This window comes from Topomyia yanbarensis, chromosome 1 (assembly GCF_030247195.1).
Source record: "Topomyia yanbarensis strain Yona2022 chromosome 1, ASM3024719v1, whole genome shotgun sequence".
Taxonomy (NCBI): Eukaryota; Metazoa; Arthropoda; class Insecta; order Diptera; family Culicidae; genus Topomyia; species Topomyia yanbarensis.
The window spans coordinates 193780782-193800620 of NC_080670.1; the positions used below are offsets into that span (position 1 = coordinate 193780782).

The window sequence follows — 19839 nt, forward strand, 5'->3', positions numbered from 1 at the left end:
TCAGTAAATCCTACGTGAGTAACTCACCGGCAATACAGTTTCTGCCTTCGATCCACTGGTTAAAAATGGTCTTCCTCCGCGTGTTCACAGTTGCTCAGAACCAGAGATAACCACTTGTAAATCTTCGCACTTCCAAATCGTACGCACCACTTCGATCGTGTTGCTTCACTATTCGACCGACACTTGGTAACCTATTGGCTATTGGCCTTTCCCTGCGATAGTGTTAGTGTGTAACTGTATTTACTCTATTTACAGGCGCTGTTTGCCTGCCTGCCTGCCAACAGATGCTTCATTCAATATCACACACGAAACGAGTCTGCCATAAACGCAAACGCCATAGAAGCACCTGAGAGATATGCTGATTAAGCTCTTTCCGAGCAATTGCAGTCAAGTGAATTTCCACTCCACTCCACCGTCGATGTGGAAAACAGGCTGGGGATCTAATCAAAATACTGTACTCGAAGAGGTCCGCAGCAAACCGTTTACAATCACTTTCACCTGACGCGGGGGGTATTCTTTGGTAGCGGGTGAAACTATCCGTCGTTCTCGATGATCTTATTAACACACATATCACAATGCAATCAATTCACAATCATAAAGGGTTATCAGTAGATTATGCACAAACGTCGCTAATCACGAGACACGAGTTTGCCAGGCCAAAGCAAAATTAGCGTACGCGAAGCGAAGCTCAACACGAGACTGATTGTCCGTTGGTAGTTTGTTGCTTTCGTTTCGATCCAATATGCTACACACCACGGCCTCGATTTGTGGTCGGAGGTAACCAATACTAGTACAGTGGTGTCTAACCGAAATTACTACCACAATCACAAACAGAGTGTGTTTTATAGCCCGTACGTTTGGGGTTTGTCGTCGAGACGATTTTACTAACACACCTATTGAATGGTGCGCATCATCTGCTCCGAACTATACCCAAAAGAAGGATGAAGTGAAGTGAGTGACCACACCAACCATCAGCATGTTGCAGTGAGCCGTGAGTGCTGGCGGCACTCTCGGTTGTATTTGGGGTGGTGCGACTAGATGTATGGTGTCGATTTTTGATAAGGGAAGTAGCTGTACTATTCATGCAATATTATTCATGGCATCATGGGTAATTAAATGGATTCAATTTGAACAATGACAATTTTAATGTAAATGATTATATGAAAGCTGCTGATCGGGTGAATATTCTCAATCAACAATTCTTGAGCGTTTTTTCAAAACGTCATATCTGCAATGAGTTACTCTTTTTGTTTACTTTCTCTTCTGTTAATAATTCGGTCATTTTAACATTTATCCCTCAACTCTTTGCATAATATGCTAGTTAAAACCAACGTCTTTCGATCTTTACTGTAAAATAAGTGAAAAGTGTTATAGTGACGCCGTAAAAATCGAAAGAGAAAGTAAACAAAAAGAGTAACTCATTGCAGATATGACGTTTTGAAAAAACGCTCAAGAATTCTACTCCTTGCTGGACACAATATTTCGTGGTCATGCCATGATTAGACCGAAATCTGAAGTAGGAGTGTTTATTGTGGGTTGAGAAATTAATTCACTATGAGATTAATTAGGTTAACTAGTTCATCTATTTCATGTTATCATAAAAATTAACTCTTAACCGCGTACTGTTGTGAAAAAAAATCAACACAATTTTTTTAAGGTAGAATACTTCTAACGTTTCAATATAGCGGTCCCGTTTCAAAGTTTCTGCTGAGATATTTTCCCAGTTTTCAAATGCGAACAACTTCTTTTGTACTGAACGAAATCGCTATATCTTTGCACTATCTGATAGGAAATATGTGCATGTATATTGCATTTGATTTCGTAAAATGTACTATTGCTATAAATAACAAAAATAACGTTTTTTGTGAAAGTTGCTATGACCTCTCCTTTGCCATCCAAAGAACCGCGACACACATCTAAAAGCAGCACACAATAAAAATCATCAGTTTGCTTTCTGACCTCGTAGTAGTTGCTACGTTCCGTCAACTCGAAGCAATATATTCGATGACTACCGCCAGGAATCATTTCAGTGATCTACAGGCGCGCCAGTTGTATGCATACAATGATCACAGACCCCAGAAAAAAACGCTCTTTCTTTCGGAGCTAAATAAACGAATTTCACGCGCGCCAGAGTGCACTGCGGAGTGTGCTCGTTTATTTGTTTCCTTCAAGCAAACGGTAGTGTACCTGCGATTGACGATTTGAAGGAGATTATGTTTGTTTGTTGAATACTGATATAAGTTTCTGTTGATGGTTTTATGCTGTGGGCAAACTGGGAAACGTGAAACGGGATTTTCATTATACTTATTTCATATGCGAATTTCACTGCTCTAGAAGTGAAATGCTCTGTTAAAAGTAATTTTTTTCCTGTTTATTTGACACGGCTCCATGCGTTAGCATAACTGAGCCGTGGATCTTTTATGATTTTTACAACATGTAAAAATGACAATTAACTTTCATGCGTCCATCGGGTCGTGTTGACGCAGCTTGCTGCTGCGTGTTGAGATCCCCTTCCTTGGTGGTGAAACATAGGGTGCGCCGTCTGCCCACCTTGGGGGTCATTTGGTCCGTCTTCTCTCGCATTTTCGTTCACGTCCATGTCGTCATCGGTACTGTATTCATGATGCTCACGGTCGGATGTTCTTGTTTGTTTCTTGTACTTACGCTGTTGTAAATCCTTCGTCATCGGTATTTGATTCTTTATTGCTGGTGTTGGTTTAGAGGTATTTTGTGTAATCGTTGTTACTTCGCTGTTTGAAATGGCCATTGGTTTGGTGGTACTGGGCCGGATCGTTGTTGAGCTGGTGTTTGTTACTGCCTGATCCGCAGTCGTTGACAAGGTGCTTAGAGTTCTAAGGTGATTCATCTTTGGCAGTAACTAGGTGAGGAGTGAGGTAAGCGTGCAGCAAGCTGCGGGGGAAAAATGACAGCGAACAACTTTGTTGACATACTGAAATCCAAGCAAACATGTATGGGGATGTAGTAAACAATGTTGTTAGCTGACGTTTTTAGAACCAACATGGCTGATCGGCGATTTCGAGGATCAGCATATCACCTGAGAATAAAAGCTCCTTGGTCGTTGATTTAACGTACATGTACGTATTAGTGTTCGTTGAGTATATTCAACACCTCGAGGTGATGTGCATGTGAAAGTCAAGTAAGAGGAAATAGGTTTTGTCGGACGCATGCTCACCACACGAACGCCATTGCGGAGTCCTGGGAAGAAGTTCCTCCAAGTATCTTCCGTAACACTATTCACCTCTCCGTATTTTGACATGATTTTTTTATAACGGCGGAACTAGTACGTGGTTCCAGGTCATGTATCTTTATTTCAATACCGTCCACATTTATATACGTTGGGATACTGTATAAAATGTCATTACATTCGACGACGTGTTTCGTTTTGTTCTGGGAAGCGAGTGATTCTGCTTGACTAATGTTTTTGGACAAAATCAGTACCACATGATGTAAATGGTGGAATTGCACCGCATTAACTTCTGCTACGTTGAGTTTCATGTTCACTTTCAACATTTGCTCCACTTCACGAATTGATGGTCTTACCGGACATTTCGAGTAGTCAACAGCAACACAGTTTGCCCGCAAAGGGACATACTCTTCTTTGCATTGTCACTCATTGTTTGTTCACGTTTCACACATTAGGTAGGTACCAATTTTTGCTTTACCAAATAGACCAAACGGCGCGCGGGTAAATTTGATTACTTGCCCTGCTGTAGCAGCGGAGCGTTTTCTAGCTTCTGATCTGAGCAAGAGGAGAAACCGGACTGACCGTTCAAAGTAATGTCCTGGTACTACATTTGTTGTCGATTATTATGATACGTGACAATTGTAGGGTTATTGCGAAGAAACCTAGTTGGTTAAGGTTTGAATACATTATTTTTATAGGACATTCGTCTGAACTCTCTAATGTTGACATTCTACGCGAAAATGCCCTTCTACTGGCTTTTAACTGTGGATTGAGTTTAACCACAGACTAACAGACATAACACTATGAGGGAAAATCCCTCAAAAAACATCGATCCGACAATTTTCCCAGAACACTAGCTCCACCTTTTATTCACAGTCCCAAACACTCATTTACTGGTGGATTACCCTTCAGGTTTGGGAACAATTTTTCACTAGTGGTCTATCCCCATATGCTTGTTCATATGTCAGTGGCGCCATAATTTCAAATGTGGCCACAGTCCCAACTAAATATATTTAAAATGACCGTTAAAGCGGGCGAAGCTTTGTTTTTGAGTGTTATGTCTGTTAGTCTGTGGTTTAACTTCCAGTGAGTCCAAATAGTATTTGCTATCCGATTTGGCCGTTAATTGATTTCATTTGTGCATGCCATGCTTCAAAGTGGCCTATTTCTAAAATAAAGCAGCTAGACGAATGCCTTTTGATCCCATTATACATATGTGTAATGAAATATTCAATAATGTGAGTAGTAAAGGTAATACCACAGACTAACAGACATAACACTATGAGGGAATTCCCTCAAAAAATATCGATCCGGCAATTTTCCCAGAACACTAGCTCCACCTTTTATTCACAGTCCCAATCACTCATTTGCTGCTGGGCTACCCCTCAAATTTTGGAAAAAAAATCACTAGTGGTCTATCCCCCATAAGCTTGTTCATATGTCAGTGGCGCCATAATTGAAAATATGGCCACAGTCCTAACTACAAAATATATGACCGTTAAAGCGGGCGAAGCATTGTTTTCGAGTGTTATGTCTGTTAGTCTGTGGTAATACTATCCACTTGAAAAATAATAACCCACTGGAAGCTTGAGAGCAAACCTAGCAGTTGAATTTTGCCACACATGCGTCTCGGCCGGACGTTTGCAAGTTTCGAGGTAGGACCGAAATTTCATTTGCATAAACGCATCGCAAGTGATGTACGTGTAGGTAATGCATATATACAAATAACCGAAATACTTGATAGCTGAATTTAATGCAACCAGGCAAAAGATAGTAAAAATTACAGCAATCGAATTACCAGTCTAAGTGTATTCTACTTCACTTCGGTTATGTCTCTGACATTACCTACCCATCTTTTTTGTTAGCTTTTCTTAGCGTCTTCGCCTTATCTCTCACCTTTTGCTGTTGAATTCTACACTGATTACGTGTGCCACACTTTCTTCAAACCCCAAAAGCGCCACCCTTCAGTGACATCGGCAGTGGCACGGTGACCTGAGTGATATTTATAATAAGGTTGCTCAACTTCTGAACTTCGCTGCAGTTTTTTGTTCAATTTTCTGGTCAAATCGGAAATGAGATCATACATACTACTCAACATGTTTTTCGCGAACTCCATAGAAATGCTGAAAATTTATGCTAAGTGGTTTTTCAATGTGATCAGCTCATATTTTTTTTTAAATTTTGATTATAGAGGTTTTAACCTTAGTGTCATTCGTCTTTTTTCGGGTTAGAGAAATCGCTTTGGAAAAATCTCTAACCCTATGTGCGGGGTTGGGAATCGAACCCAGGTGAGCTGCATACAAGGCAATCGATTTACCAACTACCAGTCTTATTAAAAGAATTACTGTTAATGGCGTGCGATTGTGCCGATACAGTGTTTGGCACTTGCTACGATATATTTATGTTTGCATTCGTCACTGATTCTTTAAGCTCAACATTTTCGAATAAGTCAACATTGCATTGTCAATAAACAATAATAATAAACAGCAAATGCAATGAACTTTTTTATGTCTCCTGCTATTTGTAAGTTACAGTCCGTTTGTGTAATGTTTGTGCAGTTACAGATTCAAAAAGTTTTTGCTGTTGATTATGCTGGCAGTCTGCATACAAAAGAATCATGAAATGTGAGATAAATTGTTCCAGATTTCGCTGGACTCCTACACAAACCGCGTGACAACATTGCCTACAGAATTCACACTGCCCCAAGAAGCGATCATTGCCAACATTACATGATTTCACACTGCAGCTCGTTATGATAACCGTTATTTGGTCGGATTGAACACACGTGCGAAGGTAGAAAGATAAATAAAAATTGCAAACTGCAAAAACACGTCTATACTCAAAGGCGTTCGACAAGACTAACAAAAGCATATACTAACACTCTCTGTATCGCCACTACAAAGATTTGAAAAAATGTCTACCGAATCATCCTCACCATTCTCTTAATTTACCCCAATAAACTCAAACACAGTCGTGATTGGCTGATTGGACCACCTTCTTAGATTCGTTAGGTGAAGCGACTAACACATGTCAAAAACTCTCCAAAGGCGACGTTAGTAGTGTAAATGCATCTCTTCACATCTCTAACTATGCTGGGGGTGAACGTAGTAAGAACCAGGCACACTCACAGAGGCGTGATGCTGTTCGAGCTTCAAAAGGATTCATTGATCAAGAGCTCGACCTATCGGGAGCTCGTGGCAGTAGCGGTGAAAGAAGAAGCGAATGTGAGAGCTTTAGTTCAAGAAGCGGTGGTCGAATCCAAGAATCTGGACGATATCACAACGGAAGACGAAGTGAGGAACGCATAAATAGCGCGATGTAACCTGGAGAAAGAGCAAATGTCAGTCAGTTTGAGGAAGGCGTATAGTGGCACAGACAGCAGCGATACGTTTATAGCCAGCTGCAGCCAACCAGCTTATGTCGACCGGTAAGATCACAGTCGGATGGTCGTTGGGCTCGTTACGATTGATCCCTAGATCCCTCTAAACATACGGAGAGGTGTTTCAGGTTCATGAGTTTTGGCCATCAGACAAGAAACTGATCTGAAGGAAAAGGGACACATTGCTAGATACTGACGAACGCCGGAGATTTTAACGATTGGGCCGTAGAAGGGGTAGTAAGTTAACTAACGCAAGAGGTTACAGCCTGTTGGAAGCCGTGGCGATGCTGGATGTAAAGCTGTGCAACGAAAGTTTCGCTACCACATTCCGGAGAGACGGCCGGGAATCCCTCATCGACGGAACATTCTGCGGTCCTTCGCTGGTGGATAATATGAATTGGCGAGTTAGCGAGCAGTACACACATAGCGACTTCCACGCGATTTACTACACAATTGGTCGGCAGAATTGCATTTTAATGCGGAGAGTGAGGACTGGCGAGCTTTTAATGGCGAAAGGGCTGAAAGCGAACAAGTTCCCGGTCCGGACAATATTCTCAAGGTGCAACTGAAGACCGCGATCCTGGCATTTCTGGACATGTTCAGGATAGTTCTACAGATTTGCATGGACGAAGGCTACTTCCCGGATAGATGAAAAAACCATAAGTTGGTGCTGCCAAAATCAGGAAAGCCACTGGACGGAGATCCAGCATTGTAACGGCCTATATGCCTGCTGAATACTCTTGGTAAACTTCTGGAAAGGGTCATCTTCAACAGGCTGACGAATTACACTGAAAGTGAGAACGGACTATCGCTGAGGCAGTTCGGGCTCGGCAAAGGGATCTCGATGGTGTACGCCATCCACAGTCATCGCAAGCGCGGAGAAAGCATTTAATCAAGAGTAAGGATAACCGCAACTGTGCCGTGGTTACGATCGACGCGAAGAACGCAATCAACAGCACCAGCTGGGTGATTATCGCAAGTTATGCAAGGTTCTGAAAAGTTACCTTCAGAACCGAGTACTGGTCTACGACACGAACATGAGGCAGAGTTCGATTAGGGTTACGGCGGGAGTACCTCAGGGCTCAACAGTCGACCCAACGCTTCGGAACATAATGTACAACAGAGTGTTAACACTGAAACTGCCCAGGAGAATCGAGATCTCGGCTTTGTAGGTGACATTTTTCTGACGGTCAGCGGCGAGACCGTCGAGAGGAAGTGGAGACGTTGACGGCAGAGACAATAGGCATCGTGGAAACCTGGATGGCTGACGTCAAGCTACAGCTTGCTCACCAATAGACGGAGGTAGTGCAGCAACCGAAAAAATCCAGTGTGTCACGATCAGCGTCGGCTCAATTCCATCGATGCGTGCGCTAAGGCACCTTGGTGTGATAATCAACGATCGGTTAAATTATAACAGCCATGTCGACTATGTATGCGAGAAGGTTAACGTAATGGCAAGGATTATGCCGAACATCGGAGGAGCACGATGCAACAAGAGACGTCTCGTGGCGAGTTCTCATCCTCAATACTGAGGTATGGCATACCGATTTGGACTGCTGCGCTGAACTCAAAGTGGAACCGGAAGAAGTTGACAGGCACGGTTCGCCTGCTCGTGTTGCGAGCGTGTGCAGAGCGATATCGTCAGATGCGGTATGCGTCATTGCTGGGATGATGCCCGTCTACATCACTATGGCTTAGGAAGTGGGATGCTACCAGCGGAGGAATACACGAAAAGCAAGGAGACTGACCAAAGCGGACTCGTTCGCTAAGTGGTAGCAACATTGGGACAACGCGGAGAAAGGAACGAGGGCCCACCGACTCATCCCTAATATGTCGGGGTGGATGCATAGGAAGCATGGAAAAGTGAACTTTCATTTGTCGCCGTTTTTGTCCGGACACGGGTGCTTCCGGAAGTACCTGCTTCGGTTTGGACGTGGTTTTCGAATGCCATAGGTTTGAAGTTCGTAACGATACGCTTGGGGTGGCGGTTTACAAAATCGTCGAAAAATGTGCCACGGCGAACATATCTGGGATGCTGTCAACAAAGTGGCTACGAGTATACCCTCCGGGCTGCAGAGAAATAACAGAAGGAGCCAACAAAGTAGCGTTGTCGGCAAGAAAGCCGCCGTGAAGCTACAAATCGGATTTCGGGAGGAATTCCGTCGCCGGGGAACTTTCCACCGGTGTAGACTAGGTCCACTGCCGAGGACCAATTGGGTAGTACGCGACGTAACACAGAGTTCGGGTAGTCGAGGCTCCAGTAAACCGGACTTCAGACTTCACCGAAATCTCCGGACCGACCTCGAGATTCTGCTGAGTGGCTCATTAACAGACTAGATCCACCGCCAGGGATTAGAGCGACTAGATCGCGTCGAATAGCTAGCGATGCTACCATGAACCGGAAGCTACGCTCCACCTGGAATCGCTGGACAGACCTCAGCGCCTACTGACTAGCTCGTTCAGTAGCCTAGGTCAACCACCGGCGACTAGATCGGGACGAAGCGGGGAGCTAAAGGCTCGAGGAAACGAACATCGGTATTGGGAGAAATCTACCGCCAGGCAATTCACAGTAGGGTAGATTCACCACCGTGGGCTATCCGACTACATCGTGACAAAAATGGGAGTTAATTGGCACATCGGTACCGAGAGAAATTCCGCTGCCAGAAAACTCAGCTCCGGGAAGTACCTGAGCTTTTTAAACGTTACTATAAAAAAAATCCCAATAAGCACTCGTATGCGAAAGGGCAAATGGCTATCAACAATGTCAATTCGCTTAAAACACTTGATGGTCTTTCATTATCCAGATGAAAGAATAGAAAAAAAGGATTGAAGAACAAGTCTACTGGATTATTCTTGACTGTACAACTGTAAGAGAAACCAAATTTCCGACGGGTTCACAGTTGTAGGATACTTCCAACCTAGCACTGAACCTGTGTCTGATTTCGTCCTCTATATGATAGAACCTATCGACCTCTGGATGTAAGAAACTCAATAGAAAAAAACACTGTAACCTTATCTATCCTTGGGTATGTGTAGCATCTTCTAGAAGAGATCCTTATGACCACAAGCGAACTTTTGAGAAGTTTATTGTAGAACTAAAATACAATCGGGAATTGCATTTGTTATGTCTAAGTATTCTCTAAAATATTTCCGGCACTTCCATAAGGAACAGCTATTAAATTAGTTTCGTCACAGAATAGCTTGAATCTTGGACATTTTTAAGCGAGCCAACAAGTATACGTCATTCGTAGCGAAACACTCAAAACCTCAAGATAATATAATAAAATCAATAACTTAGAAACCATTTTTAATAGAACGCGACAAGTCATCCATGTACGCTATTTTCTTTCAATACAAATACCATGAAACCATTGCTGCTTCTATAAGCCCCAGCCCAATTTTGATTCAAAAAATGCACTCACCTTCGATATCCGCAGCACGATGGGTGGATGTTCCGCAACGGGTGGCGACGAAAGTGGCACAGGAACCATCAACGAAGCCTTGTGCTCCTTTGTTTTAGCCCGAAGCTCTGCTAAACCTTCACTGGCCGGCTGTATCACCGGCATCGGTAACACTTCCGGTGGTTCCTGCTCCAACTCAGTCAGCTCGTCTTCCGGTTCCGGAATGGGTTCTTCCAACTCATTTTCGACGGCTTGCTGTTCGGCGCAAACTGTCTCAAGCGTCGATGGTTCCTGCTCGTCCGGCGTGTTAAGGGGCGGTGTGGGCTGTACTGTCTGTCGGAAAGGAATAGCACTATCGAAGCTATCGTCGTCCTCATTGTAGTTAACCACTTTGTTCCGAATGCGGGACGAGTTTCGTTTCGGTTGTTCCGGTGGAAGTTGAACCTCTTTCTTAGTTTTCTTCGGTTTCTTTTCCTTTTTCTCTTTTTTAACAGTGCCACCATCCTCAACGTCAGCTTCTTTTTGGGTTACAGCTTCCGTAACCTCGACTGCAATTGCTGCCTGTTTTTGTTTCTTCTTTTTACTCTTTTCTTTCTTCATTGTAGCCTTTTCAGCGCCAGCCCGCGAGGAGGGCTTTGATGTTCCACCACCCGTTGATTGTTGCTGATAAAAACCCGCGGGCGCGGCCCCATAAGGCGGACTTCCACCGGCATTTTGATTGATTCGTGCCTGCAGCTGCGAGGTATGATGGTACAGCAAATCTTGCTGCCGGTGCGGATCAGGTGTAACCGCAGACGGTACCGGCGGTAAGGTATTCCGGCTCTTGAAGAACTTTTTCGGCTTGGCCGCGTTGGGGACCTGCGTGGACAGGCTCGCCAAATTCGACGAGCAGTTGAGGTCGTCCGATTCTTTTGGGCTGGTACTTTCGAACTCTGCAATGAAACAACAAAAGTTTTAGATCCGAACGGTTGTCATTGGGCTTTTCACGGGCCTCCCCCCGCACTTACCGTAAGTCGTATTTCTGATCGAGGTAAAGCTGGTGATACCCCAACGCCCAACCAGACCAGCCGAACGCAAAGGGGCCGGCCTGTTGGTATTTTCCTTCTCCTTCAGCAGGGAATCGATTGGGACGATCAGCCCGTGGGCTTTGTTCCATTTGGACATTTTAGATTGAGTTATCTTGTTTCTGACTGGATTTGAAAAAATCACATCAGTATACTTTAAAGTTTATCTGTAACGAAAAGAAATGCTCATTGTAAAATACAATTCGATCAAACAAGTTTTAAGGTCGCAAGCTCTATATCGTAATTTATACTTCAACCCATGACCCGCAATTATTGTAGCTTAGTATCACAAATTTTGTTCTCATCTCCGTTTTTTAGTTTCTTAAGCAGTTTTTATTGATTGCGCAGTAATATTTTAACTTTGTCTTGCCAAAATGCAATGAATGGAGCTATTTAACCAAAATAATCCTTTTCAAAAGTCAATATGCAATTATTATATACTGCGCCAATAATTTGCTAAAAAACAAATCAAATAAGTTGTAAGAATCCTTTGTTTATGCCTGGATTCAATCATATTTCAACAGAAAGTACACCCTTCGCAGCACTCATCAATATATCCAACAAATCAACGCAGCCGGTTTTGAAAAATCCAAAACCTAAGACGGGTTTCCTTTAAAAAGGGGCACAACTTAGCAGCAAAAAAAGGTTTATCTCATTCTAATCCAAAACTGGTTTACAAACTGGAAAATGGTGCACCTTCGGTCGTGTTTACTACACAAATCCTCTACTAACACTAGCAAACACACCGACAGGTCGGGGGACGGACAAAAATACCATCTTTTCGTCAAATACTGTCTCCATCTTCTTTACACGATGCTTCTTCTTGTTCTGGACCTTTAACTGTTGTCCTCGCTTGAATTGAAAGAACTCACGAAGGCCACATGCAAACAAAAACTTTTCTGTGATTGTTTGTAAACAATCTACACTGACACCCAAATTTGCACGTTAGCAAGACTCTTTTCTTAATGGTAACGAAAGCAAAAACTCGCCTTTTTCATGGCGACCGCTGACACACTGTACCTCCAGCCCGGCCCAAAATACCACCTTCTAATCGGTCGGGCAGAAATTAATGTCGCGGAGCTCTCCGCGCGCGCGGTTCATATAAATTATATCCACAAAATATCCAGCTTCTTTTTCACACAGCGAGCAACCAGAGCCAACCCTTCTCTTTCCCACCTTTGCACTGACAATGCAATTTACCAACAGTGTGCATACGCACTTTTCAGTAGGTGCTTCCGTCTCGCTTTCGCAATAGCTTGATTCTTCTCACACCCGCTGCAACACAGCGTTCGAACAGAAGTGCGGGGTGGCAGACGCGGAGGTGTATTCTCTCACCCCGTTTGTCTTCTCTACTGACGATGCTTCTGCGGGGAAGAAAAATCGTCCGAGAAACGCTTTTTCGTGTCGTTCCACTGCAGGAATCCACTTCCTCCGGCGTATTCCATAATGTTCGACCGTCCGGGGATGCTTTGATACACTTTTCCGGCGAAGAAGCACGCAAAATACCTTCCGAAATGGCAGCTATTTACGGGAAAGTTTTTCACTTTACACACGACGAACGAAACGAAAACGAAGTAGGCGACCAGCCTGAAAGCGCACGCACACAAACCCGAACGATGGAGCGCATCAGTGGGTTTCTTTTCATTTGCAGTCGCGGCGCGGAGACATTTTGTGAGCTTCTTTATCGACACAGGGTGCTGATGTGAATAGCGAGGGGCTAACATCTGCCAGATTTGAGTGGGTTTAATTTGTATTGAAAGTGCCAGAGATGATTGTAATATTGAGAAGCGTGGGGAGAAACGATTGTTGCTACCCGGATAGAAATTTACAATAGCATTTATCCTACAAACAACATCAAATAATAGATATTGTGGTTATTACTGTTTTATCGTTGTTTCATGCAGCGTTCTCGCAGTAGATTTACAAGAAAACTTCATGTAACAATTAAATTCACTGTCCAGCAAAGAAATGATACAGTAAATTCACATTAAATATGACTATAGTTGGGCTGTTTCCGAGAAAAAAAACGCATGGAAAAAATCGGTTTTGTTAATGTTAAGATACATAACCACCCCCCTTTTTTACTGTAAAAGTCGATTTTACATTGAAATTTACTGTAGAAACAGTGAAGTTCATTGTTGTTGTATTTGTAAATAAGACTTTACTGTAAATTATTGCAAAATTACTGTACTGTCACAGTGAAAATTATGGTTTTAATACTGTACATTGCTATATGGGTATTGGAGCCGGCAGCCAGACAGAGTTAAGGCTAGTTTACAGTTTGGGAAATGGATCACAGGATTTGCGTCGGGATTTGATTGGGGAAAATTTCCCGCCGAGATCTCTCCAAACTGTCAAACCAAGAACTTGCTACTTCTTAAAAATACAAACAGTATCAAACTTGCAGCGAATTGCAAACCTTATAAAAATACTATTTTTCCTGTCGGAAACAATTTGTGTTGAATTGTTCCCGGCCGGATTTGTGTGCGGAGAGTTTTAAAATCCCGTGATGTTTCCCGCGGTTGGGTTTACATTTTATGAAAACTGTCATTTTTGTGTAGACTAATTTCGCGTCACAGGATTTGAAATCTCGAGCTCCATTTAAAATACACAGGGACCCAAATCCCGTGACACGTTTTCCGAACTGTAAACTAGCCTTTATGCCAGCCAGACCGCCAAAAATTTTGCCAGACTTTTGATTTCACTGCCTGCTATACCGGGAGAATTCTGCCACCCACTGAGAAGTCCAAAAATTGTTTCAAAAACGTTCGAAACGGGTCTAACGATGGACCTCTGTTGAACGATTATTTGGACGTCGTCCAACGTTGGTCCAACGAACGCCCTTCATTGGACGATTTTGAAACCAACCGTTCTTAGAGGGCAGGCACGTCAGAGCTTGGACATTTTCCAGTGACCAAAGCGGCGGCTAGGCGGGTTAAACCAGATGCTGGCGATCGGTAATTTAATTAAACCACAGAGAACAGACATCCATGATCGAACAAAAATATTTAAAAAACGTGTGTAAACATTTGAATTAATGTACGATGAACACTAGCGCCGCCACACCAACCTATCCCAAATATCCGTCAAATCCATTCCGGAACCGGTTCGAAATCCTGAATGGATTCAGTATGAAATCTTGTTCAAAGAAAACAACCGATTCCGACTCTATCTGTTGATGCATTTGAGCTGGAATTCATGCTGGAAGTCCGAACTGGTTCCGGACTAGTTTGACTGGGTAGAGGAATAACCGCTGTCACTTCAGTCGAACTCAGCCACAAAAAAACATGACGACAGTAGCGCTCCTGGTTTGGATATCCCAACTACCTTCCAAACCGTTAGAGATTTTACACAAGTTGAATGCTGAAGATGGACGTCTGCTCTCTGTGATTAAACTTTGTTCTAGCTAGGCTACCCGCCATAACTTGTCCTACCTTTTGTTTCATTTGAGCTGGAATCCGGACTGAATCCATTTAGATTTCGTAAACGGTTCCGGGATGGGTTTGACGGAATAGTTGGGACAGGGTGTTGTGGCGGCGCTAGTGTTTTAGCGTATATTCATTCCAGCGATGCCAGATGTGAAGACATGTCTTCATTTTGAAAACATTCGAAAAGTTGTGAAGCCAGATTTTTCTAATAAAGAAGACAAATAAAGACATTTTTATGAAATGTGATGACATATAAAAAAATATCTTGGTTGGTTTTGACATTTCAAGGGATCGTGAGTTACCTATTGGCGAATCCATATTAAATCAAAAAATAAACTTTCGCGACAAGGCCTTGGATATGCTTTTGATTGGCTTCACTAAATCTCAAGAAACTCGCGCACAGAGAATCGACATCCAAGATTCTACAAATATATTAATGAAAATTGTGTAAACATTTGAATGAATATCCGCTTAAACACTAGTGCCGCCACACCAGCTTATCCCAACTACTAATTTAAACCATAGACTTTTCTACGGCTCATGTACGTACACGTCACATGACGAAACACTACATCAAAACTTGGTAGAAAACGGTAAACAAAGACGGCTAAAGCAAATGGGATTGTTTTCAATCAGGAAACGGCATTAGTGTTCGTGAGACCGGTCGACAAGAACTCTGTTATGGAACCAGTATTCGGAATCCTGAATGGATTCCAACTCAAAGAAAACCAGAGATGCCAGGTACTTTTTTCAAATGTCTGCAATAATAATTTTAAGTCTGGAAAGAACAAAAAATGTCAGGAAAGCTAGTGTAACCAAAAGCCTTTATATTCAAAAATCTGCAAATGTCTGCAACAAAACTAAAAAATCTGCTAATATCTGCAACCAAACTAGAAAATCTGCAAATATCTGCGTCATCGAAAAAATCTGCAGCTTAAATTAAAAGTCTGCGAATTTGCAGACTTGTCTGCAAATCTGGCATCTCTGAAGAAAACAACCGATTCCGACACCCGAAATGTTGTCAATTATCATAGCGTTTGTGGTTGACACAACTTACCTTTTGGGGGTGTATCAATCTACCGAGGGCCCGGGGTAAATTGATGAAAAACAATATAATCTTGTCGTTTCTGAAAAAAGTACAGTAAGCTGTAATTAAGTACATTTAGTTTTTAGCAAAAAGCAACATCATGTGACTTATTGGCGATTTGCGGCAAAACCAAAATTAGTCATGCGACACCTATGATTCAGCTCATGAACTGGCAAAGTGATACAGTTTGCTTTTTTTCACCCGCAAGTGAGTCGTAGCTTACAACAAAAACTTCATTTTCTTCTCGGAAAAAGCTTACCACTGCCAAAATATGAATGAAACGAGTAAGAAATTTAGTTTTATTTGCGATTATTCTGAAATTACAGCCATTTGCAACCATTTGGTTCATACACGTCTTCGATTTGTTATCGGGGTATTATTGTGGTTAAAAAAAATCGGTCCATAAATGAAGTTCCATCTCGAAACCGACACCCAATCAGTACCAATGTCAAACTCCTTCATATTTTGGACTACGTAGGAGATTCAGTGATGACTATCAGAGAGAAGGATCGGCTGTGTATGATACAAAGCTGACACTTTCCTATTAGCCGGATATATTCTTTCCTCGCGTGATCTGGAGAGTTTCATGAATTTACACCATCTCATGAAAGTTTATCTTAACTTAGGAGGAACGGTAAATGATGTGCGGCAGGTACTGTGCTCAACTAATTGCATTTCGGAACAGCACACATATAGCTCTGCGAATAATATTAGAAACCACTATGTTTTACACGCTTTTCGCAAGATGTTTTCTCATCATCTTATAAAATGATGGTTTTCCATCATTTTCATAAACAATTATAGACAAATTGATCGGTGATTTGGTGTTTAAAAGTTATTTTTTTACCAATGTTTACAGAAAATATATGCACTATGACAGAACAGAATCAAATCAGCAACACTTTGCTTCCAGCGCTATCTGTGAGCGGTTTCAATTTCAATGTAGAATCGCCAATAGACTAAAAGACGAAATTCGTACTGACTTGCTTCGGTCTCCCCTACGAATTTTCCCTTAAACGCTTTTTCGACATCAAATTAGTTGGATAGGAGTGGTGGTTCAACCAGTGAATCCCAACAGTATTCTACTTTTAGAAGCGAAAAGTTCAATAAGTTTCGATGTTAGACGATATTGCCAAATGTATGCTTTTTGGGAGAAACAACAGCCCCCTGCTACACTCTTTTGAAAGCTCTAAAAGTGCGTTCAAAGCATGTGCGCCTGCAAAAGCTCACAAGCAAGTTGAAGTGACCGTTTCTGAAATGAAATAAGAGTACATACGATAGATATGATTTTCGACTCACTGATAAGCTACTGATTTAAAAGTAATTAATAATCATTATCGCGACCTAACTAGAAAATTCCCTCAAATATTGTGGATTTAACTGTGTAGGTAGTATGGTGCGTGGTAATTATTTGTTTATTTTCGATTATACATATTTACATTACAATAGGTTGGCACATAGAGATATTCTAGAGCGACTCATACTTGAAATACTTCACTGGATCTTGCTCCCGCTCGGTACAGTTGTTCTGCGGGATCGCAAACATATAGTTCAAATCGATATCGTATCGGGGTAACTTCTCCCGCAAGAAATTAATCACGTTCTGTGTGAGTGTCGGCTCCCGTGAAAGCATCAAAGCCGACAGATACTTCTGGGTCTTGGTTTTCTCGGCACAGTGCATGATCAGTCCCCATGAGCGGTAGTCGGTGTCAATAATGTACGTGTTGTAGACTTCTTCGTCTGTGAAAAAAAGATTGACACTTTGAAATTGGTGAAACTGAAAGAGGACAGAACTTACAGGTCCACTCGGCATGGATCCAGTGGGCTGGTGCGGCATAATTTGGAATAACCCAGGTAATGTTCCCTTGCTGGAAATTTCTTAGCGGATCATCCGAGAAGAAGTAGGTGAAATTCATGGTTACAAAGCCGTCGGAGGTCGTGAATGAGCTGTGCATGCACGAGTACTCCGGTAAAGTTTCGGACGAAGCAAAGTACTGAATCACGTACCAGTAGCCCATCATTGCTGGTAGGTCGAAATTGCGCATAGCTCGGACCTGTTTTGCGAAGTGAGTGTAAACACTAATAAACAAACTTCCAAAATCTATCCCAAAATGTTTAATAATTGTGGTGACACGGCACGCGATAAATCAAGCACACTCGATGCTATAACTCACCCTAGGACATTTCTCGTTCCTGTTGCGCCTACGGTTCATCTGCTGGGAGCAACAGTGACCTGCAATCAAAATTAGCAGCAGCAAACAGCGCATGTTCAACCCGTTCCTCAGGCGGCATCGATGGTATCCAATCATCGCTAAACTTCGGACGATGTCACAGAATAGCAAACTAAGCTGATCGGTTCCTCTGGTTGCGATGGGTTCGCTGATTAACCGGACAGCAGTGTAAAAGACAGGAGTAGAAATTATGATCAAAGAACTTCATTCAGAAGGGCAAAGATGGTACGGTGGTGGGAGAGGGAACAAGAAGAAGCGCGTCCCCTCGCTGATCGTTATAATTATTTATAATGTGTCAAAACTTTCACCGCCAGGGAGAAACATGGTGGAGCTGCGCAGCGCGGCCGCCGTGGAGCAACGCGAAAGTCATTGGAGTCTGAGATGACTGCGATTTTAGGTATGTACGTTATCTCCGGCCGTCGTTGTACTTTTTCGGGGTGTTCTCTTCCAATCGCTCTCTTCTCCGGCGACGCCGAGGGTGACGTTGGAGTGGGGACAGGGACACTTGACGGTCGGGGTGTAAGGTTTCTCTTTTTTCGGTTGGGCCCTCCTGGCGATCCGCGCACTGGTTTCGCGAGGCTTTCATTGTTATGGTTGGCAAAAGTGGTATTAGCATCAGCATCCAGCAGCAGCATACCAGCATGGATTTCTCGAGTGCTTTCACAGCCACCGAAAATTTTCCTAAAACGTGCAGATTTTTCCACCAATCACCTTCGTTGCTAGCTTATCGGTCTCTATAGCTTTGTTCCTGCTGCCGGTGCGAATGATTTACCACATGGGTCCCACTTGATCACGAGTAGGATGCTAGATCGTAGTTACATTGGGCTTTGGTTTGATTTTTTTTTCTTTCGTTACCAAGCACCATGCGTTCGACGGCTAGTTATTCTGGTTTGCTTTTGAGTCGTTATCAAATTTGCACCACACTTGAGGAGATTGGAATCGGTGTGAGTTTCGGTGTTTCCGGGTAGTTAGGTTATGCGTAGCTCGGGGAGATTTTTCTTATAATTGAATTGATTTGGTTTATATAGATATTTTGATATAAAGATTTTACACCAATTTATGTTATTAATTAAAGTTTAATACATTTAATTTGGTCCTATATAGCCAAACACTCACCAACGGAAACGGTAGTAGATGAAGGTCAACTGCAATAAAAAAAAATCACTATTTGAGGTAGATAATGATTATTCGACTTCTGAAGTGCTACACAAACTCCGACTAAACATCAACTGCGCTGCTCGAAGCACTTGTTGTATGACGAGATGGGATTGAAATTTACGATAAGAAAATAGCATTCTCAACGTAATTCGAGAAAGCGATGCGTAGGCGAAAGAAAATGGACAAAGAAACAAGGCAATAAATCGCTAAACATATTTTGCATCGTTTTTATGGAACTGAAGAAGGACAAAAATAACAAAGTGTTTGTTTTGTTTTGGATCTTTCGGAAAGCCGAAAACAATGAATTTATGAATGACGTTAAAGAATACTAGAGCACAGAGAACAGACGTCCATCTTCAGCATTCACCTTGTGTAAAATCTCTAACGGTTTCGAAGGTAGTTTGGATATCTAAAGCAGGTGCGCTACTGTCGTCATGTTTTTTTGTGGCTGAGTGCGACTAGTCCGGAACCGATTCGGACTTCCAGCATGAATTCCAGTTCAAATGCGTCAACCGATAGAGTCGGAATCGGTTGTTTTCTTTGAGCTAGATTCCATGCAGAATCCATCCAGTATTTCGAACCGGTTCCGGAATCGATTTGACGGATAGTTGGGATAGGTTGGTGTGGCGGCGCTAGTGTTTTTAGTATATTAATTCAAATGTTTACACACGTTTTTTAAATATTTTTGTTCGATCATGGATGTCTGTTCTCTGTGACTAGAGGGTGAGGAACGATTCGTTTTAGGCTAGTTATGAATTGTGGCCATGAGTCATTTTTCTTAATTTTGTTTCATCATTTTGCCGTTCGCTAGTTTCAAAGTATTCTTGTGTACCTGCTTTGCTTGTTTCGACACACAGAAGGTTCGTTGTCGGCACAGAGAATAGGA

The 19839-nt window shown here is 42.5% G+C and overlaps 2 protein-coding genes across 5 annotated transcripts in view; both read right to left on the reverse strand.

Annotated features, from left to right (window-relative positions):
* LOC131685830 (protein wings apart-like) overlaps positions 1–12674 on the reverse strand; it is a 28782-nt gene extending 16108 nt beyond the window's left edge. Inside the window, exons 1-3 of one of the 4 annotated variants that reach the window (XM_058969835.1) lie at positions 12385–12674; positions 10993–11216; positions 10007–10917 (exon numbers count right to left, since the gene is read on the reverse strand). In XM_058969835.1, the coding sequence (XP_058825818.1) occupies positions 10007–10917; positions 10993–11149 (1068 nt within the window). In that variant the 5' untranslated portion in view covers positions 11150–11216; positions 12385–12674. Of the gene's footprint in view, positions 1–10006; positions 10918–10992; positions 11217–12038 lie in introns of all 4 variants that reach the window. The other 3 variants (XM_058969826.1, XM_058969819.1, XM_058969810.1) reach the window with 3 other exon arrangements.
* Positions 12675–16968: 4294 nt separating this feature from the next.
* Positions 16969–19033, reverse strand: LOC131676462 (lopap). Its single transcript, XM_058955528.1, has 4 exons — positions 18912–19033; positions 17739–17943; positions 17363–17618; positions 16969–17304 (listed from the first exon to the last, which is right to left on the reverse strand). Exons 2-4 carry the CDS (start codon positions 17871–17873, stop codon positions 17033–17035), a joined length of 663 nt encoding a protein of 220 aa, XP_058811511.1. The 5' UTR covers positions 17874–17943; positions 18912–19033; the 3' UTR covers positions 16969–17032.
* Positions 19034–19839: the final 806 nt, after the last annotated feature.

Bases quoted from the DNA above. Each gene is read 5' to 3' on its own strand.
- LOC131676462 (XM_058955528.1), bottom strand. From the start codon at position 17,873: ATGATTGGATACCATCGATGCCGCCTGAGGAACGGGTTGAACATGCGC. The intron at 17,619-17,738 runs GTGAGTTATAGC...TTCGCAAAACAG, and splicing joins GGAACGAGAAATGTCCTAGG to GTCCGAGCTATGCGCAATTT. The intron at 17,305-17,362 runs GTAAGTTCTGTC...TTTTTTTCACAG, and splicing joins GATCCATGCCGAGTGGACCT to ACGAAGAAGTCTACAACACG.